The sequence below is a fragment of the Penicillium daleae genome, assembly GCF_028827525.1.
Source record: "Penicillium daleae strain IBT 16125 chromosome Unknown utg000009l_segment0_segment0, whole genome shotgun sequence".
NCBI classification, from domain to species: Eukaryota; Fungi; Ascomycota; class Eurotiomycetes; order Eurotiales; family Aspergillaceae; genus Penicillium; species Penicillium daleae.
The window spans coordinates 4,515,422-4,537,088 of NW_026623157.1; the positions used below are offsets into that span (position 1 = coordinate 4,515,422).

General features: G+C 49.8%; 8 protein-coding genes across 8 annotated transcripts; 4 read left to right on the top strand and 4 right to left on the bottom strand.

Annotated features, from left to right (window-relative positions):
• Window positions 1-175: 175 nt before the first annotated feature.
• Window positions 176-2,679, top strand: N7458_012770 (ATP-dependent 6-phosphofructokinase; the record flags this gene model as incomplete). The annotated part of the gene is made up of 3 exons (XM_056916151.1): window positions 176-916; window positions 991-1,452; window positions 1,528-2,679. The coding sequence occupies 3 exons, from the start codon at window positions 176-178 to the stop codon at window positions 2,677-2,679; spliced, it is 2,355 nt and encodes a 784-aa protein (XP_056760905.1).
• Window positions 2,680-3,504: 825 nt separating this feature from the next.
• Window positions 3,505-5,272, bottom strand: isn1 (IMP 5'-nucleotidase ISN1; the record flags this gene model as incomplete). The annotated part of the gene is made up of 7 exons (XM_056916152.1): window positions 3,505-3,600; window positions 3,666-3,805; window positions 3,871-4,665; window positions 4,786-4,933; window positions 4,964-5,002; window positions 5,157-5,167; window positions 5,248-5,272. The coding sequence occupies 7 exons, from the start codon at window positions 5,270-5,272 to the stop codon at window positions 3,505-3,507; spliced, it is 1,254 nt and encodes a 417-aa protein (XP_056760906.1).
• A 1,171-nt stretch (window positions 5,273-6,443) lies between these two features.
• Window positions 6,444-7,160, top strand: N7458_012772 (uncharacterized protein; the record flags this gene model as incomplete). Its single annotated transcript, XM_056916153.1, has 1 exon — window positions 6,444-7,160. The coding sequence occupies one exon, from the start codon at window positions 6,444-6,446 to the stop codon at window positions 7,158-7,160; it is 717 nt and encodes a 238-aa protein (XP_056760907.1).
• A 237-nt stretch (window positions 7,161-7,397) lies between these two features.
• Window positions 7,398-9,416, bottom strand: N7458_012773 (putative MFS quinate transporter; the record flags this gene model as incomplete). Its single annotated transcript, XM_056916154.1, has 5 exons — window positions 7,398-8,477; window positions 8,547-8,617; window positions 8,718-8,775; window positions 8,866-9,055; window positions 9,139-9,416. 5 exons carry the CDS (start codon window positions 9,414-9,416, stop codon window positions 7,398-7,400), a joined length of 1,677 nt encoding a protein of 558 aa, XP_056760908.1.
• Window positions 9,417-11,471: 2,055 nt separating this feature from the next.
• N7458_012774 (uncharacterized protein) lies at window positions 11,472-13,273 on the bottom strand (the record flags this gene model as incomplete). Its single annotated transcript, XM_056916155.1, is given in 4 exon segments — window positions 11,472-12,136; window positions 12,150-12,285; window positions 12,385-12,933; window positions 13,214-13,273. 4 exon segments carry the CDS (start codon window positions 13,271-13,273, stop codon window positions 11,472-11,474), a joined length of 1,410 nt encoding a protein of 469 aa, XP_056760909.1.
• Window positions 13,274-13,805: 532 nt separating this feature from the next.
• Window positions 13,806-14,435, bottom strand: N7458_012775 (DUF4291 domain-containing protein; the record flags this gene model as incomplete). The annotated part of the gene is made up of 1 exon (XM_056916156.1): window positions 13,806-14,435. One exon carries the CDS (start codon window positions 14,433-14,435, stop codon window positions 13,806-13,808), a length of 630 nt encoding a protein of 209 aa, XP_056760910.1.
• Window positions 14,436-16,450: 2,015 nt separating this feature from the next.
• On the top strand, window positions 16,451-18,318 carry swo1 (putative swollenin; the record flags this gene model as incomplete). The annotated part of the gene is made up of 7 exons (XM_056916157.1): window positions 16,451-16,533; window positions 16,589-16,694; window positions 16,751-17,072; window positions 17,140-17,186; window positions 17,245-17,460; window positions 17,535-17,724; window positions 17,789-18,318. The coding sequence occupies 7 exons, from the start codon at window positions 16,451-16,453 to the stop codon at window positions 18,316-18,318; spliced, it is 1,494 nt and encodes a 497-aa protein (XP_056760911.1).
• Window positions 18,319-20,159: 1,841 nt separating this feature from the next.
• Window positions 20,160-21,376, top strand: N7458_012777 (putative endo-1,4-beta-glucanase; the record flags this gene model as incomplete). The annotated part of the gene is made up of 2 exons (XM_056916158.1): window positions 20,160-20,346; window positions 20,451-21,376. The coding sequence occupies 2 exons, from the start codon at window positions 20,160-20,162 to the stop codon at window positions 21,374-21,376; spliced, it is 1,113 nt and encodes a 370-aa protein (XP_056760912.1).
• Between the last annotated feature and the right edge of the window lie 291 nt (window positions 21,377-21,667).

Below are 21,667 nucleotides of genomic sequence, written 5' to 3' on the forward strand. Positions count from 1 at the left end.
CTCACCGGAATTGGGTTCAACCCCTCTCCCACTGGCCGTCATTAGCTTTGCAGCGTTTAACTGTGACCATTTTCCAGTTCAGTTTGATCCCGTCTTTCATCTATCTCATCATCTCTTGAAGCGGTTTTGTCCTCGACCTCTCCTAGGGAAGGTCGACCGTCTTCAATTCCCCATCATGGAGCCCGCCAAGCATCCCGTCGATCCCCCCAAGAAGCGCCGCATTGGTGTCCTCACCTCCGGTGGTGATGCTCCTGGTATGAACGGCGCCGTGCGGGCCGTCGTCCGTATGGCTCTGCACTCCGACTGCGAGGCCTACGCCGTCTTCGAAGGCTACGAGGGCTTGGTCAATGGCGGCAACATGATCCGCCAGATGCATTGGGAGGATGTCCGCGGCTGGCTGTCGCGCGGTGGTACACTGATCGGCTCTGCTCGAAGCATGGCTTTCCGAGAGCGTGCTGGCCGACTGCGGGCGGCCAAGAATATGATTCTGCGTGGCATTGATGCCCTCGTGGTCTGCGGTGGTGATGGTAGCTTGACTGGTGCCGATGTCTTCCGGGCCGAGTGGCCGACTCTGTTGTCCGACCTCATTGCGGCTGGCGAATTGACCGAGGAGCAAGTGGAGTCCTACAAGGTTCTGAACATTGTTGGTCTGGTCGGTTCCATTGATAATGACATGTCAGGCACCGACGCTACCATCGGCTGTTACTCGTCCTTGACTCGTATTTGTGATGCGGTCGATGATGTGTTCGACACCGCGTTCTCACACCAGCGAGGCTTCGTAATTGAGGTGATGGGTCGCCACTGTGGATGGCTGGCCCTCATGTCCGCCATTAGTACTGGTGCAGACTGGCTGTTCATTCCCGAGATTCCCCCTCGGGATGGCTGGGAGGATGACATGTGCTCCATTATTACCAAGGTATGTCCCCGGAAGTGAGGAAACGGCTTGAATGGCTCAGTATCTAATCAATTGCTTTTGTTTCGAAACAATAGAACCGCAAGGAGCGTGGCAAGCGCCGCACGATCGTCATTGTCGCCGAGGGAGCGCAGGATCGCCAACTCAACAAGATTTCGAGCTCGACCATCAAAGATATTCTCACGCAACGATTGGGCTTGGACACTCGAACCACCGTTCTGGGTCACACCCAGCGAGGTGGTGCGGCTTGTGCTTACGACCGCTGGCTCTCCACCTTGCAGGGTGTTGAGGCCGTTCGTGCTGTTCTGGACATGACGCCCACGTCTCCATCCCCCGTTATCACCATCCGCGAGAACAAGATCATGCGGACTCCTCTCATGGAGGCAGTCCAGGCCACCAAAGAAGTCACCGCAAAGATCCATGCGAAGGACTTTGCGGCCGCCATGACTCTACGTGATGCAGAGTTCAAGGAATACTACCATGCTTATCTGAACACAGCAACCCCGGATCACCCCAAGATGATCCTCCCTGAAGGCAAGGTATGATCTCAAGACAAAACATGTTTCATTGCTCTATAAATTTTTGTTATTGATTTACTGATGTTTTGTATACAGAAAATGCGCATTGCCATTATTCACGTCGGTGCCCCCGCTGGTGGTATGAACCAAGCCACGCGCGCCGTCGTGGCCTACTGCCTGACCCGTGGACACACCCCCCTCGCAATTCACAACGGTTTCCCCGGTCTCTGCCGCCACCATGCTGATAAGCCGATCAGCTCGGTTCGTGAAGTCCAATGGCTCGAGTCTGACAGCTGGGTCAACGAGGGTGGTTCGGACATTGGTACCAACCGTAGCCTACCCTCGGAGGATATGGAGGGCACTGCCAAATGCTTCGAGCTTTACAAGTTCGACGCTCTCTTCGTTGTTGGTGGCTTTGAGGCGTTTACTGCCGTCAGCCAGCTGCGGAAAGCTCGTGAGAAGTACGATGCGTTCAAGATTCCTCTTGTCGTGCTGCCCGCCACCATCTCCAACAACGTGCCTGGCACCGAGTACTCACTGGGAAGCGACACCTGCTTGAACACCTTGATCGACTTCTGCGACGCCATTCGGCAGTCGGCCTCCTCGTCTCGTCGCCGTGTCTTCGTGATCGAGACCCAGGGAGGAAAGTCTGGCTACATCGCGACCACGGCCGGTCTGGCTGTTGGCGCAGTGGCCGTGTACATTCCCGAGGAGGGCATTGACATCAAGATGCTCTCGCGCGATATCGATTTCCTGCGCGATAACTTCATTCGTGACAAGGGTGCTAACCGCGCGGGCAAGATTATTCTTCGCAATGAGTGTGCCTCAAGCACCTACACCACCCAGGTAGTTGCTGACATGATCAAAGAGGAGGCCAAGGGTCGCTTCGAGTCGCGTGCAGCGGTTCCTGGTCACTTCCAGCAGGGTGGCAAGCCGTCGCCCATGGACCGTGTCCGCGCCCTGCGGATGTCCATCAAGTGCATGCAGCACATCGAATCCTATGCCGGCATGACCCGGGATGCTATCGCCGCGGATCCCTTGTCGGCTGCGGTCATTGGTGTCAAGGGCTCTCAGGTTCTGTTCTCACCAATGGGCGGCGAGACTGGATTGGAGGCGACCGAAACCGACTGGGCGCGTCGCCGCCCCAAGTCGGAGTTCTGGCTTGAGCTGCAGGATGTGGTCAACATGCTGTCTGGCCGCTCTACCGCTCGCGCTGTGGATACTTGGACAATCTACGACAGTATGTAAACCACCAACAATCTCCCCTATCCTTTTGGAAATTTGCAGCCCCATTGGACCCTTGCACGTTTGGCCCTCATCGGCTCTTCGATCGCACAAAGTCATGTGCGACGATGGTGCTTTCGGTTTTCTTCCAACCCCTTTCTCTTCTACTGGATGTTAACACTTTCCTTTTTCTTTTCCCGTTTAGATCCCGCTACGGTTCACGTTGTTTCTGCCGTCCCCAGTGCTCCTTGAAGGAACCACTCGTGACTTGGTTCGCCACTCTTCTGACCGTCACCGGAAATTAGCGACGCCTGACCGTCCTCCACGAAAGCTTCGGCCTTTGCTTTGATACCAAATCTGCTTTTTATCAGACTCGTCACCTCTGCTCGTGATGGTCTTCACCTGAACGTCACCACTATGGACGCTCACATTTATGCTTGTATGATGATACGCCACACACCGTTCAGATGTCATATTGATCTGGACAAGACTCGGGCTTGGTCGTGAGGGGCTATAACTGCTCCTTGCGTTGTCTGTCCCATTTTTGGTGTTCTTTTTCCGGACCTCGGCTCCAAACGTACAGACGGCTTTCGCAATTAGATCTGCAAAATACCAAGCCGTTTAGACAATCGCTTCAAATGTAGACCTATCAGACCAAACATTCTTCTTTGTATGTTGTATGACTATTCCAGGGTAAGACACCTTCGGAGGTGTAAGACTGGGTATGTTACATTATTGATGTAAACTACATCGCCGAAATTGCATGCTGCTTGCTAGATTATAACCCAACTGTAGGTAAAGCGCTATATAATGATTTCCATAAAAGACAACCGCATACATGCCATCAACCTACTTGGACGGATTGACTGCGCCTTCCAACTCATCCAAGAGATCCACCGTCTCTGTGGGACTGGCAATCCAGGCAGTTGTAGAAGCTAGTCGAGCCTAATGAGGTATCGAGTAAGTCGAGGAGATCACTCCAAGTTGTCATGTGTTTATTGTTTGCATACCTTAAAGTCATTCGCCCCCGCCGATAAGAATTGATCGCCAATGTGCAACGTCTTGGATGGATCGATGCCGCCAAAGTATCGCTGGCAGGCTCGAACACCCCAGGACTTGTCGCCGATGTCGACGAAGACATCGTTTCCGCCTGTGAGGTCAGAGTTAGCGAGGCTAACTCAATCGATGTGGATAGGAGTGGAGGGCTTTATTTACCGTTGAAGGCACAGAATGGGAGTCGCGAACCGACCGCAGATCTTTCTACGGTGTTCTGCACAACGAGGACAGTCTCCTCCAGTTGTTCCCGGTTAATGCGAACCCCGTTCACGGAGTAGACACCGACAGCCCGATCCTTACGTAGAACGGCGGCTGGAAGACTGAGATTGGCCGCACAAGCTCGTAGAGCCGACTCAGCAAGATCGAGCAGTTCTTTGATGTCATCGTCTCGCCAGGTGCGCATCTCATCGAGTAGCCATTCATCCCGAGGTACATAGGTCAATTTCACGTCTGACTCTGGATCAAAGCGAAAGAGGAAATTACTCTCGCCGCCCATAACGATGATACCCTGCTTTTGGGCGAGCGTCAAGCTAGTAGACTCATATACCGCGTCCAAGAGACCGTGCAGGCGGCCATAATACTTCGGAGCCTCTTCGTACCCGGCCGCAGTGACGATGCCTACCTTGCGCCCTTGCTCGAGAAGACGCATGATCCGCGGGATGACAGGGTTATCTGGGGTTAGGCATGCACCGTCGTCGTAGAGGGTTACATCTCCGTCGAAGGTGACTAGCTGGACCTCGCTGGAGCGCACTAGACCCCGTAGTTGGGCGGAGTTTAGGATTAGTCGGATATCGTTGAATGAGGGCGCTACGAATCGGCGCCGGCTGATGAAGCGGCGCTGATCTTGGTACTTGAAGGCATCTTCTAGATGTAGGCGAGTGAAAAAAGTCCCGACCGAAGGCACCAGCAGCTTCAGCTTGGATTTGCCGGGGGCATTGCGTTCGTGATGTTCAACTGCGGGGCAAAGTGATTAGCAATCAATAATCGGCATGATTCAAGCGAGGAAGATGATAGACGAAGGCAATCACAGCAACAGTTTATTGTGTTGCCTAGCTAGATCATTGCTTGACTTACTATGATCGAGGATCAGGTTTTCAACGTCGCGCATAATCTCGGCATAGCGCTGGTGAGAATCCGCTGCAACTGTGTTGAGCCGCTCGCTGGATTCCTGAAAGATAGCTGTGGGTTGGGAATGCAGCACAAATGGGACTGCGAGGAGACCCTATATATTTCTTTGACTACTGGATCATACATAGACAGCAGCTGGAAAGCCTACCTTGATCCATTCGATCTACATCATCTTCGAAGTCAGTAATTTCCCCCTTAGCTTCTCAGGAGAAAGGGCGAGGACGAACCAATTGATCGCGGCGATGAGTCTACCCCGGGAGAAGTAGTCAGTGAAAGGGGACCTATGAGCTGAAAACAAAAGGGCGTTAAGGGCGTACCTTGAGGGCATCTAGTTGGGGGCAGATTAGCAGGCAGAGACAATTAATGATTGCGCCATTAGGTGCGTATGAGCAGCAGGATTGGACTTACATTCGACACGATAGCGAGTGGTCATGGTTGGTTGCTAATTTGCTTGGGTTGGAGAGTGTCGATCGATCAGGAAAGGTGGTAAAATGGTAAATTGAACAAGTGAAGGGGCGGGGAAACTGTCCAAACACGTCCAAAAGGGAAAAAGGCGGATGAGATGTGGTTGGACAGCCGCCCCGTGCACGTCCCTCCGAAGGCCGACTGAATTACAATGAACAAACCAACCGGTCAATCAAATAACTATAGAATGCAAGTGATTGATGACTGATTGACGGCTGTTTGTTAGAATTAGTGGTAATTAGGGATTACTACAACGATTTCGAGCCAGCCATACCCGTCAACTGGTCGGAGTCTCAAAGAAAATCAACTAAATACGAGCATCACAGGGCCGGGCCAACCAGACCGGTCAAATCAATTAAGTTAGCTAGTTCACCCCACCAGGGCTGTGAAGCTCTGACTCATAGTTATTGTTTCATGCTTGAGTCAAGAAGATTTCATGCATCGGGCCTCAAGTCTTGCAAGAGTCTATCGTCCATGACTTGAATCAACGGGGATAAGCTGACCCCTGAATCTAGAGGGCAAAAGAGGCTCAATTTCTGCTGTCCATCTGATTGGATGAATGAAGATAACACATCATTTTTCACACTGCGAAGCCTCTGTGTTACTCGCAGCCTTGTAAGCCAAGACGGATTACGAAGTGGCGGTCGCTCATAGCCTCTTCCAACGGACAGAGACCTCATTGGGTAATTCAAGTGATAACTTAATTAAAGCTCGTAACGAAACCCAACAGATCCAGGTGGTCTGATCATCCTGCAAACTTGAATTGTTACATTGTAGATTCTAGATTCCGAATCTTGGATGAGACACGATGACTCTTTCAGGCAGCACTGCCACGACATCGCTCGTGTCCAATACGATTCGGATTTTAGAGGCTTTCGAGGATGACAATCGATTAACAGTGCTGCAGAGGTTCTCCATAGAGAATTATAAATGGCGTGGTTGTGGATGCCTTGATGTGCAGGAATTCATCAATCAGGCAAAGACATTCTGCAGCTTCTGGTTTGTCAGAAGTATACGACATAAATAACTCTTTACTGATTCATTTGTTTAAGCTGCCCGCTACCCTGAACACACGACCTTTTTCTTCATTATCTACTATGTTGATTGCAACAAGACCATCATTCAACATTCTGTCCACAATGGGGACTCCGCAGAAACACAATCCATTCGATGCTCCACCACCATATAACCCTTCTGAAGAAGGTAGCTCCGATCACCCTCTCGACGAAAAAACCTACCTCTTCCCACCAAGTTCCAATGAGCCAGGCCTAGCAGTTGCATCAACCCTGACCCGTGGTCTCCAAGTACCATCTCGGACCGCCGCGACAACCTCTGGCTTCGCATACCCTGCCGAACTAATTCAATATGGCATCTCCCAAGAGCACTGGCAGCAATTCACCCAGGTCATCTGTGACGAGGCCAAGCTTTCCCGGTCCCAGTGGAGTACCGTCATTGGCAAGGGTCTCGGCACACTTGCCATTGGCGGGCTGATGATTGGGGCTCTTAGCGCTATTCCTGCCATCTTCGTGGCTCGAAATGCGAGAAAGAGACAGGAACAGCGGAACCTGATTGCTGCCATGGCGGGGGTGCGCGGTGAACGGCTTTCAATGCATATTTCACAGTGGAATGAGACTTTCTTCCGGCCTAAGGGTGTGGTTATTCGGGTTGATCTGCCGGATGAGTATATTAGGGAGATGGATGATATGGATGTTCATAGATCTGATCGGAAATGGGCGAAATCGGAGGAGGAGGCTCGTGAGAAGGCGGCACTGAAAGCGAGGATTGTTATCATTCCGCTGGAAGGGTCAGTCTCAGATCGTTCTTCGATGTCAAGGGTTGAAGGGAGGCAAGAATAGTGTGTGCTGGTTGGGTCTTCAATGTTGGTGGTGTTCTTCTGGAAAAAAAATGCCAAGGCGTCGGGCGCATCATGATCGTTGTTCTGTTACTACTTGGAAAGTCTACTACTTTTATTGATTTTCAGTGAATCATATTAGAATCAGTCAATATTATTGAATTCATCATGCATATCTCATCAGATGGCATATGCTGCATCTCTGTACATCATCGAAACTAAAAATTGACAAGCTTACTTCTCAAACGCGAGTCGATGCATCCTGTCGCTCGACATGCTGCGCAGTGCCGTGCTGGGATACCATAGCCTCCATCTTCTCATCAATAACCTGATCGCGCTCTTCGGCATCCTGGTTACCGTACCGGCCAATCTTGTACCATGGCAGCTCGAATAGTCGGTCCATGCTCTCCAAGCTCCGACCTGCGGTCTCGGGAATGCTGAACCAGACCCACACACCGCCGATGAGGGTGATGACACCGAAGAACCAGAAGGTTCCCTTGGGGCTGATACCGCCCTCGGAGACAGGAAGCAGCATGTTGGGCACAGCACGGGAGTTGCCATACTGGTTTGCAAAGTGCAAGGTCATAGCCAAGGAGGTGGCCAGGGCACGGATACGCAGAGGGAACAGTTCGGCAGTGAGCAGGTACTGCATGGAGTTCCAGCCAAGAGCCCAACCGAAACCAGAGATGAAGATCATAGCGATCGCGCCCTCGCTAGCGCCCTTCTTGTTTTCGGGAAGCTTGAAACCCTTTACTACGCCCATCTCGGGCACGGCAGTCAGGAATCCGGCGATGTAGAACATCGAGATTGCCTGCAAGGTGATTCCAATCAACAAAGCACGCTTACGACCGATGACGTCGACCAGGAACAGAGCACACAGAATAGCTGCCACCAGTTTGATAATTCCAAAGACAGCCGTCACGAGCAGGTTCTCGTTACTACCAGTGATGCCCAAGAGCTTGAAGAGGTCGGTAGCGTAGACGGTGATCGATCCGGCACCTGACCACTGCGACAGAATCTGCGCCATCAGGGCTAGGTAAACGCGGTAGAGGTTAGAAGGGACCAGGAATGTCTCCTTGATGATACCCAGAGGACCGGAACCCATAGTAGCCTCCATCTCGATTTGATGCGCGGTTTGGATGGCGGTGATTTCACGAACCACATACTCGTGGTCGGCTGGTAAGTTTCGGATACGAGAGAGGTTGTCAATGGCCTTATCGACCTGACCTCGCTTGATCAGATAGCGAGGGGACTCGTATTGGAAGAAGGAGAGGCAGAAGATCAGCCCGGCGAAGATGACATGGAGACTGGTAGGAACCTCCTGCTAGCTGTTAGTTCTGGATTGAAATATACGAAAGTGAAGCCGAAAAAAGGATGAGTCCGTCCTTACCCAGCGCTTGTGAGTGTTATCGCTCATGTTCACTTGACATCCATAGTTCGCGAAATAGGCAAGCACGATGCCTGTAGATAAACGGAATTGTTAGAAAAAATATTTGCAAACGCTGTGAAACCCGACACATGGCACCATCGGGTACACAAAAGATACGGCATAGCTACTCACCGAGGTAGACAAAACCGGTGAACACACAGGTGCAGAGACCCCGAATGGCTGCCGGAGCCTGGAGAATAGTAGGTCAGTCGCGTTCCAAGGATTGGATTGTAGTCACACAGCCGGCTTCCCAGCGCGCTGCTGTCATGTGGCTACTTACAATTTCCGCAAGATAGACTGGAGCCACGACCACCGTCTGACCCACACCTAGACCGGCCACGAATCGACCAGCATAGACCGCACCAAGGTTGCCCTTGTTGGCCATGAAAATGGCCGCGCCGATGATCCAGATAAGGCACAGCTGACGAGTAGCCCAAATGCGACCGATGCGATCACAAACCAGGAAAGCACTGTATTTCAGGAAAATGATCAATTAGTGAATGGTTCTTCTATGCAGCTGGCGGATTCTTCCTCTCGGTATTGTTTCACTTACAATAGAGCACCACCGACGGAACCAATCTGAACCATGGAAGAGACATTGGCCTTGATGTTGGTTTGCTCGACCGTGCTGTAGGAACTGTAGTTGATGTAGCGCTGGAAGTCCTTGGAGTTGAAAGCGCCAGAGATGAGACCCTCATCGATACCGCGGGCAGCACCCATCAAGCCGAAGGAGACGACGGCGAACCATAGCCTCCAGTTGAAAACCTCCTTGGGCTCACCCAAGTTCTTCAGGCGGAAGATGTTGACGGGCTTCTTGGCTCCGCCTGCCATGATGAGCGATGTGAAGTTAAGATAGCTCGACTAGGAGGAAGTGGAAGGAGGTGGGTAGTGGAGGAAGAGGCGAGGGAGAGAGAGAAGCAGGTTGGAAACAGAACAACTACGGGGTAATCAACACTTTCTTTAATACCTTTGAATCATCGTCTGATCCTCACGAAAATTCCCCGTAGTACTGCGGGGGAAAAATCGGGGTAATTCGAGTCCAATGGAGCCCCAGCCTGCAGCATGAAAAGCTCAGACGACAATACGAGTCGGCAATTGAGCCAGTAGCAAACCAGTCCAATGAGGCAAATCATCTAGACCTTTGTTTCTTTGCCCCCCCTCTATCTCATTTTCTTTGTCCACCTTTCGGCGGATCTGATCCACCCTGGCTCCGAGGAGACAATGAGGCAAACGCACCCCAGAATCTCCGGTTTGTGCACGGTTCAGAGCCATCACAGCACCGTTGGCCGACTTTCGGTGGGACAGACGGAGTCGGCCAAGGTTAGAGGGGCAGACGCCAAGGGAGCTTGGATGCCGAGATGACATGGATGATGGACGAGCTGCACGACACGCAGCTGCCATTCGAGGGCATCGCCGTGGTCGGTGGGTCATTTCGATGTTGGGGCCCCTGAGGGGTTGCAGCCGAGTTTGGCCCCGGTAAAACTACCACATGGTGGTAGATGGTGTGGGGAGGGGGTACATCGTGCAGGCTCGGCTTGTAGTGTGCATCCCGGTGTGCGTCGATGCGCCTCGACTCGAGCGACCCTTTTCGGACATACCGAGGCCGATCCCCAGCACGTTGCTCTTGTGCGCTTCTCCTTGCGCTAACGCGACCGAGTACAGCATGGCGCACGATTATCGTCTTCTGCCTCAGATGAGATCCAAGATCCACGAAGACAGTACCTCAGGTTCCATCCTTTCTCTCTCTCTCTCTCTCTCTCTCTCTCGCAGCCGCATTAGGAAGCTAGTGGGATAGACATGAGACACCTGTGGACCCTTGGCTAGACTAAGCATGAACAAAGTTTGCCCTGGCTGGGGCTCGGGAAACGTCCGGCGGAAGTGCCGCGATGCCAAGAGGAGCGAAACTGGGGTTGGCCAGATTTCTTACAGATGCTGGAACCCTGATTGGCTCCATATCTGGAGAGAAAATGGCACGCCGCTGAAAGAGGCAAATCCGCCGTGCACTTGGCGTGGGGGAACGATGCTTGGACTTGGTGGATGCTGGTTCGTTGTTGTGGTAGAGTTGCGAGAGTGCAAGGGTTTGAAAGTGGGACGAGGAAAGGGACGCCACATGACTGGCACATGACATGTCTTCTTTGTTCTTGGCCCTTTTGTAACTTCTTCGTCCAGCATTCTGGACGGCGAACGTCCGTTCTCCACTGTCTTGTTAGTGTCATTTGCTGGTCATTTTAGACTTAGACCTTTCTGACTTTCATTAGAATTAAGTTTAGAGGCGACGACCCGCGCCATGGCGTGGCGTGCGCATCCATGATATACTTGGGATTCCCTGTCGAACGGCCTAGCGAAAACCCTACTTTCCGCCGATGCCAGGAGGTTTTTATGGTCAATCAATAAGGTCGATTATCCGTAAATCGGCAATAGTTCAAGACTTGCCCACTCAGGTTGCTCTGATACGGCTCTCAAGCGGAGTTGATCGATCAGGTCTCGCCCTCTTCGGTGAAGTTGACCAGTAAGGCTACGGAAATGCTGGTCCGACCATCTCGGCTGGCTGAATTACCTCGTCAAATTCTATGAGGTATTTACCTCACTCGATGATTGTAATGTCGATGAAGCTGTAGACAGATAATTGCTCAACCATGCGTGGCATTTCAATTTCATATTGAGGAGCCAATTGACCATGAGACATATTGCAAAGAGCAGCGTATGTTGATCTAAAATAACTTGAATGACTATCAGAAGATGCTAATTCATAGTATCATCAAGATGAATGGAATATGAATCCTGTCAACCTATGCTCCTAAGAGAGAATGTGATGCTATCCCGTCTCATCTGCTTCGGATATACTTCGGACAAATCGCCCCAAGCGCAAACACACCACGCAACTAATCACACATCCATCAATCGCGGCGTATCAAAGTGTCCATAGCCTTTGACCACACTCATTTCGTCGACATCGGCAAATTTAGTCTTGAAGGTCCAACCACCTACCGTATTGTGGAGCATTTCGCACCGACGGGCGGACGTCGTGTCCCATTGCGATTGCCACAGACAGCACCCTAAGATTCCTAGCTCGGAGACCGTCTCCCCACTGTCTAGAGCCGCGGGTCCCATGAGAAGGTTGGATTGGACCGGCGGTTGGATGCGCTCCATTAGGATATATGAGCACCATTGTGTTTGAGGGATCGCCGCGAGATAGTCTGGGATTTTGGTTCCGTACACATTATTTCCTCCGCCTTCTAAAGAGGGCTTCAGGATGTAGTTGGCTGATTTGATGGGATCGAATGCCAGAGCTCGTGCGATGAGACCTTGCTCGGATTCGTCTAATGGATATACCGGCACGAAGGTCTCCCGAATGGTGGCTGCGTCCGATTCCGAGAGGAATCTTTCTAGGGCTCCGGGTGCGGTGAGTGCTTGTTGTACCTTCTTGAACGTTGCGATATGGGCGAGGAGAGATGGGCATTTGATTGCCGCGGAGTTCTCGAGCTGCAACCGTGCCTCCCAGCCGGCGTGATTGTATTCCTTCGCTTCATACCCAGCACGCAGGTACGCAACTGATATCTCTACTGGTGTTGTCGATGCGAGCCACGGGGGTGGAAGAGTAATTCTCGGTTTTCTGTGAGCCAGGTGTGCTCAAGAACATCGGGGCCAAATTCGAGTCGATAGGTTGGCACTGGATCTTCTCGGTTCCAGAGTGAATATTCTATCGGGCGCTCGTCTGCTATATTGAACTATATCCAACTTTCAGTCATGTCTAGCAGAGTGAAGCGATGTTGGACTGGGAATGATTGGGATAGCTCACATTATGCGGCTGCACGATCATCAAAACTGCTGTCTGTTTCGCTTCTTGACTCCTTGGTCCACCATAGGTGCTGTGAGCCAAAGCCAGGCAGGAGACGATTGACTCGATGTTTTTATTAACTGGGAGCGATGAGAAGTCCACAGACGCGTCGTTGACGTTGTATAATCCCGTTCGGGCCAGATACCGATGCATGTTTCCGACCTTGTTTGCATGAGAGCCACCCGACGCGGAGAACGTGTTCATTTCGACCTGTTTCAGGCTCGTTTCAAATATAGCGCCCGGGACCCGAGGTTCAATTCCATTGTTCAGATGGAGCATATAATCTGAGCGGAAGATCCCTGCGGAAATATTCTGGAGATATCCGGTTTCTTTAGCCGCTTCATAAATACTCCAGAGTGCCGCCGCGAGGGGCTCGACGGGGATGATGTCTTGAATTGCATCGTGGATCCACTGCTCATCCTCGGCGATTGAGCAGTAAAGTAGATTGTAGATTTCTTGGATCCTTAGCGCCTGTTGGAACTTTGCGCGAGGCAAAGGCGTTGGAAAGCACTGAAACAGACTCTTTCTATTAGATACGACAGCTGGTTCCTTGAAAGAACACGCCCTACCGAGACTCCGACCGGGTAACTGGACACGCTGGACTCTGTCTGCGCGCGGACATGCTTTAATAGCGAGCCATGATTGACTGTATATCCATCTTAGCTGCTACTCTCGATTAACCAAAGTATCTCCACGTAAGATGACTGACTCTGTTGCAGTTTGTTAGTTTTGGGCCCAGGCGTATAAAGAGGGATGGGAGGGGCGCTTTATTCTCGGTCTCGAGACTCACCTGCCAATCTTGAATCTGTGCAACAAGCGACAGCATCTGTTCTTCGCTGAATTCGTCCATCACGATCTTCGCAATCTACCTTTGATCTTTCTCGAGTGATCGGAGGCATCCAGCAGGCGACTTGGTCTGTGATGAACTCTCAAGGCCCGTTCCCAGATGAACAACGAATTGCAGTGGGGGCCGCTGATCGCCACGCCATCGAATCACCACCGAGCGCCCGGACAAACGAAGCACATGGGTAACGTTTTGCCCAGGCGAATGAGCTCCCTGAAGTTATGCTCTGTCTCTTTGAAATCGTGTCTTCCCTTTAATTCTGCTCTTTGTATTTCTTTGTACAGAGTATTTATTTGGAAAACAAGGTTGAGACGATCCCACGATGGATAGGTTTGGCAGGTACGAGCACCAGACTCTTAAATCGGTCTCGAGCCGCAAAGTCATGTCTCCTCGACATGTGAATTAATATGAGATGATTTAATGCGTGACCTTTGAATAGAGTACGTGATTACTCTGAATATAATGGGGTTATAGCTGAAATTTCGAACGAGCTCATACTACATTATGGTCATGTATGCTGAACCGCATCTCTCGGCTTTCAGCATGAAGCATGTAAGATCCTGGCTAATTCCTCCGATAAAGGATAAGCCTTCTCCTCCGGTAGACAGGCTCTAGCAGAATCCAAGTCCCCTTCCTCCAGATATTCGCGTATTTTGTGCATTGTATCCGTCACATCGACAATAGAAACAATCCACTCATCGACATAGCTTTCTACTGCCCCGAGGCCTAGCCCAATCTGAATTGAACGATACTCCAAGGGCTGATGCTTGAGATCGCGCTCTGGGTCCCATTGGATGCGGACGGGACTCTCACGTAATTGCTGCTGCCATTGTTCTTTGTCCTTTGCAATATCCTTCCTCTGGTCACCCCAATGACTCAAGCACGAATGCTGTAGAGCCCATTCGAATCCCTTGCGCGTAATCTCGATGGCTAGTACACGCTCCTGGCGTGGTTTTGTTGCCCATCCGCAGCGGTATGCCATCCACAGGAATGAGGGCTTGATCCATGTCATGCGGGTGCGGGAGAAAGGTGGTTGAAAGGTTTGTGCTTGAAGGGCAGGGTCAGCGATTTCGGATGAGTAGGCTTGGTAGACGGTAATAGTAGTTGGTGTGTAGGTCGCGCGGATAGCTCTGTAGCTATTAGACTGAATGGTTGGGTTTGTCGGCATTGTGGTTTGTGTTATGGTTTTATTCGTGTGATGGTTGTAGTTATTCTTGGATTGAAAGATAATCGGTCGGAAAATAATAAGCAGTTCGAATTCGTCAAGACTTTGAACATAACATCACCTTTAACTGACTTCGGACTTTCGTTCTGACTCACACGCTCCAAAAAAAGGGTGGCTACCTAGGTTTAGTACACCGCCTGCTCACAGCCTCACTCACGTATCTTCAAGGCCAATTTTTAACAAGTCGATCACCCTCCTTTAACGTAAATGTCCATGGCTGAGTGGCTAATATGGTTGGGACGCTTAATATAAATAATACGGTGGAGTGGGCATATAGCTAAGAGGGGTCACACTAGTACTAAGACTGAGAGGGGTTACCAACTAGCGGTATGTAACCCCTTTTAGGTATGTACCGTAGGCTCAGAGGGCCTTGCATGCAGCCTGTATTAGGTCATTAAAAGCTTAATGTGAAATTGTTTCTTCTTTAGCCTAGACCAGTATACGGCTTTGCTGGCATTTAGCGCGTTCGCGAACTTTACCCCTACCCCATACCCCGCTCTCCCGAGTTCTCCTCTCTGAATCGATTATCCAAGCAGTGGTAAGTAATTTCTACCAAGGAAAAAAGCGATTAAAATACACATCAAATGACATGAAAATAGGAAATTACGGTAGGCCTAGTGTTATATTACTATTAATCAAAATTACCCTGCCTAGTTACTTAGTAGATACTGTATCTAGGAGGCGTCTTTAAAGCTCGAATAGCCCAAGTGCGAAAGTTTGGTATAACAAGAATTATTTATACGTGGATTTTTAGCCCCGTTAGGATGATATGTGACGACGCCTCTAGACCTGATCGTGGAGACGTAAAATATCGCCCATGAAATAGTTTTGTTATAACTAGTCCTTTTGCACGGTCGTCACAATTCTGGCGGAAAGGCAAATGCCTGGCCTATCATCAGATTGAACTTGTCCATGGAAGGCCTACATGAGAATCTGAATATGTTGCCAAGTGGATGGAACAAAGGAAGACCCGGGTAGGATTTGAGCGCAATCGACATCTAAAGCGGGTTTGATACGTGAACATGGGGCATAGAGACTTCCCAGTTGCCAACCCCATCTAAGAGCGAGCACAGTGCACCAGTTTTGTCGTAAACACCAACGCAACAGATGCTTATTCACCAGCTGTGTTGAATTATCTCTTAATATTATCTGTCCGATTGCAACTTTCTACATCCCGGAGTGGGGACGTTGTCACTGTCCCTTTGCTAGCCATAGCCTTCCAACTTATCTCTTATCAGTCATTTGAATCCTTTACCAACGCTGAATACCTCACCGAATAGTATCCCGCCGTTAATTCTGTCTTTGCACTCTACATTTGCTGAGAATGGGTTTCCAAATGATGTACATGTGGGGGCCGTTGAAGGAAATTGGCCTCCAGGTTGGGCCACGCACCGAAATGCGAGGACGGTGAAACCGCATGGATGTAGAAGAAATTCTGAACGGAACTAATCACTTGTTAATTTAAGCTGCCCATCTATGTCCTCGGACCCGGACTGAGGAGCTTATGCTTTTGTATAGTCCCCCCCAAATTTATAAAGGGTTCTGATTAAGCAACGGGTGATACCTAGTTAGTTAGTCTTTACAGTGACATCTACCCATGAAATCCATATCTCGCGGCTACCATTTTGGATCACCAGGCCCATGTAATGCAGAATCGCAACAGGGATTATTTAAATCCTACACTGTGCTCTATACTTCCACCAACTAAGGACTTCGACTCCTCTCTTCCTTTAGGCATCACGGCCCGCACGGGCCGGGTTTTGGCTGCATGTCCGACCAAGGTCGATCGACGATGTGAGTTTGTTTTGGATGCTGACTACACCTCTTCAGACACGGTAGACCCGGCATATTTTGGATGCGGATCCCAAGTCCGAGGTAGTATAAAGAGAGAATCTTGCTCCATTATATGATAGTACGTTTTCCCAGAAAGTCAAGTACAGTCAAGGACAAATCAAGCCATGGATTTAATTATTTTTTTTGCGACTTTTGTTTTCGCTCTATTTGGTGAAGTATCTGGCCAATCTTCTTGTGCTTCTACCTGGTATGTTCTGACAATCTTCATGCTTCATGGTTGTGTGACTCTTAACAGTTCGCAGGGGCCAATGTGGTGGAAGTAATTTCAATGGAGCAACCTGCTGTGTTAGTGGAGCAACCTGCTCCGTTCTAAATCCATATTATTCTCAGTGTGTTCCAAGTACTCAGGTTAGTGTCTTGAGAAACGCTTCTCACTCGATTATTTCTCAGTTTGTTAATTCTAGAAGGTATCAGGATCTAGTTCTACAGGTTCTACAAGTTCCACAGGTTCCACAGGTGCTACAATCTCTAGCACAATCTCTACCTCGAATCAAGGAGTGACCACAACTTCTACGTATACGACCAGTACTTCCTATTCCACAGGAACTGCTACGCAGCCGGAATATCCCTCCGCAAATGCTAGCTCTTGTGGATCTTGGGAGCTCGTTGACAATGTTTGTTGTCCATATTACTGTTTATCCAATAATGAATCAGAGTCCTGTACTAGTGGTTGCACGGGTGGATGTGGATCCCCTCCCTCCTCAATGTGCAAGTCTGGTACTATGTGTAAGATATCATTTCGATCGTTGTAGCTTCCACATTTATCTTCAAGGCTGACTTATATTGGCAACAGGGGGAGAACAATCTACAGTCGGGTCTGATGAAGATTGGCACTATAGTGTGAGTATGGCAGACTACTACTAAGGTTCAGAGCCGATGCTAACAAATGCACACACAGCGATCCACACATTTCGGGCTTACCAGCGGAGGGGCTTGCGGGTTTGGACTCTATGGTCTCTGCACCAAGGGCAGCGTCACCGCAAGCTGGACAGACCCGATGCTCGGATCAACTTGTGATGCGTTCTGTACTGCATATCCACTCTTATGTCAGGATCCGTCAAACGTCACCTTACGAGGAAATTTTGCGGCGCCAAATGGTGACTATTATACACAGGTATTCCTGAAACTATCCTTAGCACTGTATCAGTGCCGCTTTATATACGACTCCATTCACTAATATATGCCTAGTTTTGGCCTTCACTAAGCGCAGCTTCGTCAGGCGACCCAGACAACTATCTTTCATGCGGAGAATGCTTTGAACTCATACGCACCAAGGCGGATGGGACTGACTACGCTGTAGGGGAGGATGGCTATACTGACCCAATATACTTGGAGATCGTGGATAGCTGCCCCTGTGATGCTAATTCTAAGTGGTGCTGTACGTACATTTCTGTTAATGATCAACTGCACGGAAAGAATTATTTGCTAACGGATCATCGCAGGTGGTTCTGGTGCTGATCACTGTGGCGAGATTGACTTCAAATACGGCTGCCCCCTTCCTGAGGATAGTCATCATATGGACTTGTCTGACATTGCAATGGGCCGCTTGCAAGGTAACGGTAGTCTTGCTGACGGTGTAATTCCTACTCGATATCGGCGTGTGCCCTGTCCCAAGCCCGGCAATGCGTATGTTTGGTTGCGAGACGGCGGTGGTGCATATTATTTTGCATTGAGTGTGGTTAACACGAACGGCGTTGGGTCCGTCACTGCGGTCGAGGTTAAGAGCGCTGGTCAAAGCTCCTGGGTTGCACTTGATCACGATCCAAACTACACGAGCAGTCGGCCGCAAGAGCGATATGGTGCTTGGGTTTTGCCCCAGGGCGCTGGACCATTCTCACTGCCCATTGGTATCAGAGTTACATCACCAGACGGACAACAGATTGTGAATGAGGGTGCTATCACAACCTTCACTGCGCCAACTGGATCAGTCGCGGGCTTTTACTATATTGACCTTGGCGTGCAATTTACTTAGGATATATGCAGGAACTGGGGGCATCGAAGATAACAGCTGGTGTGCCCGGCTTGCTTGTGTATCCCAAGTGTGGACGGGGTTGGAGGCTCCCATCATCATCCTTTGCACAACGGCTCATTGATAAGTGGAATTTTTGAGGTCATTGAGATGTTCCTTGCGGCAAGAGCTAATCGCTATCTCGATGGAAGAAGATTTATCCAAATTTAGATTCTTACCCGTTGAATAAGCTTTTCTGCAGGATTCTCTGATGTCGCCTGTTTTCAAAACTCATTCCGTATCCAGCATTCTTAATGAGCTTTTCGGTGGTGGCGGCCGTCATAATAAATCCAACGGCCATAGATGAATGGTTCCTCAATCAACCCATCAACCCCCTGAGTACTAGTTCGTACAAATAATGATGGACGGCATGCTATGTATCGAGTGTCAACCTTACCCCACAGGGGCTTGAGAAACTTTGAATCCCGTATATTCTGGACTAGTTTATTATTTGCATGACATAGAACTCGAATATCAAAAGCCAGTTAGGTTCTGCTCTTTTTGAAAATTGTGAATATCTCACTGTACTCGAAAATGCTAATGAATCCCAACATGGGTCCTATGAAACTTCCAACCGATACTGTTTTCGAAGGCACATCCATATCAGACCTGGGTCTGTTGCGAACATGACTTTCGTGGGTTGACGACGAAGAGACACCCTCTGTTAGGGTACCATCGAGGAGCGCCATTTTGAACATACAGCGGCACTAACAGACTCCTGTAGCCAACGAATCTGTATAATTATCCGTACCCCGCACAACCCCTATGTGTTGAAGTTCTTTTCCACGAATCTTGCTTCATGGTTCATTTAATAGCTTGCATCGATGTCTATAATATTTCCGAAATCTGAGGTGCAGCCCCAACGTGAGAGTGCCAGTTGACTCCTCTTAGACCTCCTCCAGACCGAAAGAAACTTGCCAGGACGGAGGTCACCCCTTTACCTCCGCGCTCAATTTCGTCTCCGCAATATCTAGGGTTAATCCAGCCAACTCCGCAGTGGTGGCGGACGCCACGAGGATCCCGACGAAGGTAAAAGCTGACAGTCACCATCAAAATCAAATCAGGCTATAAAGCAGGCGAGGAATTGGTATATAACAGGAAATGATCGAGGGCCATAGAAAGAAGATTTCGTCATTATAGCTGCACCACATAAAGATCGGGCTTGAATGAGAGCCAATAGATAACTGGTCTCAGTCGATCTCAAAATTTTGACAGTTTTCTTGTTCCTAAGTAGGAATAATCGAAACGAACAAAGTCAATGCAAAAAGCCTTGCAAGTAAGCTGCATAAATTATTCAAGGATGCTGGTACTCATTTTGGCGCCTTTCTGCCAAGGGCGCCTAGCTTTTCTGTATTTTCCCGACCTGTGATGCTAAAGGAGGGGGTGTGTCTCATCATGCGTTTCGGATGCAATTTAGATGATTCGCGTCACTTCCCTCATATAAAAATGCAGTAAGTTTCGGCTGCTTATCCGATCTTGACACGGACTAGGTGAACTAGCTGTCGCGTGGCGCTTTTCTTCAAATCAGGAGGATCATTGCCTTTTGTTGATTCGAGGAATGGCGAGTCAATAACATATTATCCGGAGCTCTACCAATGTGGATCCACTCTCAATGAAAGCACCCTGACAATGATCGTTTCGAGTCTTAAGTGAACACCCATCAACGATAATACAGTGCAGGTATAAAGTCGACCTACTCTGTCAACCAGAGATGATGGCAGACACCTGCGACTTCAAAAGAATAGGAGCGACCGAACCTTTTCCCTTCGGATTGCAAAAAGAAATTTCATAACACTTCAATGAACATGTTGAAAGTATTTGCTCCAGCGTTGCTGGCTACATTAGTAGCCGGTCATGGTCATGTCACAAACATTGTGATCAACGGGGTCTCCTACGAGGGATGGGACATCGACTCATTTCCCTACGAGACAGATCCCCCTACCGTCGTGGCATGGGGGACTCCAAACACAGCCAATGGCTTCATCACACCAGGTCAGTCCAATAATATGATCTCCTCTCCCAGAACAATATACCCCTACTCTGTCATCGTTCTCAATTTCGTTTACCCTGAGAAGCGATACTGATTATCTGACTAGATGACTATGACACATCGGATATCATCTGTCATCTGAACGCAACGAATGCCAAGGGACATGCTGTGGTGGCCGCAGGAGACAAGATTAATCTCCAGTGGACAGCTTGGCCTGATACACACCATGGCCCGGTGATTGACTACCTCGCGAGCTGTGGTGACTCATGCGAAACTGTGGACAAAACGACACTCAAATTCTTCAAGATCGATGGCGTGGGTCTCGTGGATGACACCGCTGTTCCCGGCACCTGGGGCGACGATCAGTTGATCGCCAACAACAACAGCTGGCTAGTCGAAATTCCTCCCACGCTGGCTCCCGGAAACTACGTCCTGCGACACGAAATTATTGCCCTACACAGCGCCGGGACCGAGGATGGCGCCCAGAACTATCCCCAATGCTTCAACCTGCAAGTCACTGGCTCGGGGTCAGACCAACCCTCGGGCGTACTTGGCACGGAGCTTTACAGTCCTACAGATGCTGGTATCATTGTCAACATCTATACATCGCTATCAACTTATGTTGTACCTGGACCCACAGCTTACAGCGGCGCTGTCTCTATCACACAAGCCTCCTCAAGTATCACTGCATCTGGAACTCCAGTGACAGGATCGGGCGGTGCTGCGACCACCAGTGCCGGTAGCAGCACCACAAGCAGCGCAGGAAAAACCTCTTCAACCACTACGGCTGTCGCATCGACCCCCACGAGCGTATCAACCACTCTGACAACAAAAGTCAGTACAAGCAGCACTCAAACTATTACCAGCACGACATCTACAACCTCCGCCGCCTCAGGTAGCGGTGGTTCAACCCAATCTGTGTATGGGCAGTGTGGAGGTACTGGCTGGTCCGGTGCCACTGCTTGTAACGCGGAGGCTACTTGCAGTTCGATGAATCCGTACTACTATCAATGTGTCCCAACAGCTGTTTAGCGTCGGTCTAGATTTTTGATGTTTTCATTCCTGCAGCCGTTTTCATCTTTTTGTCAACTCTCCGATTCCTTGTGAAGTATAGCAATGAAAGCAAATATTTCTTCATACATTATTTCAGTTTCATGAGCGTTACGTTAGTAGCACTGCGTGGTATCAGTTCAGTGCTACTACCAGGAATGATAAAGTGTCAAGGCTTCCATTGTGGCATCTTGCCCCAAGTAAAAGAGTGCTGTACCATTGACAGTGCCGTTTCAAGGATCGGTTTGGATAATGAACGGGCTAGCCATCCGA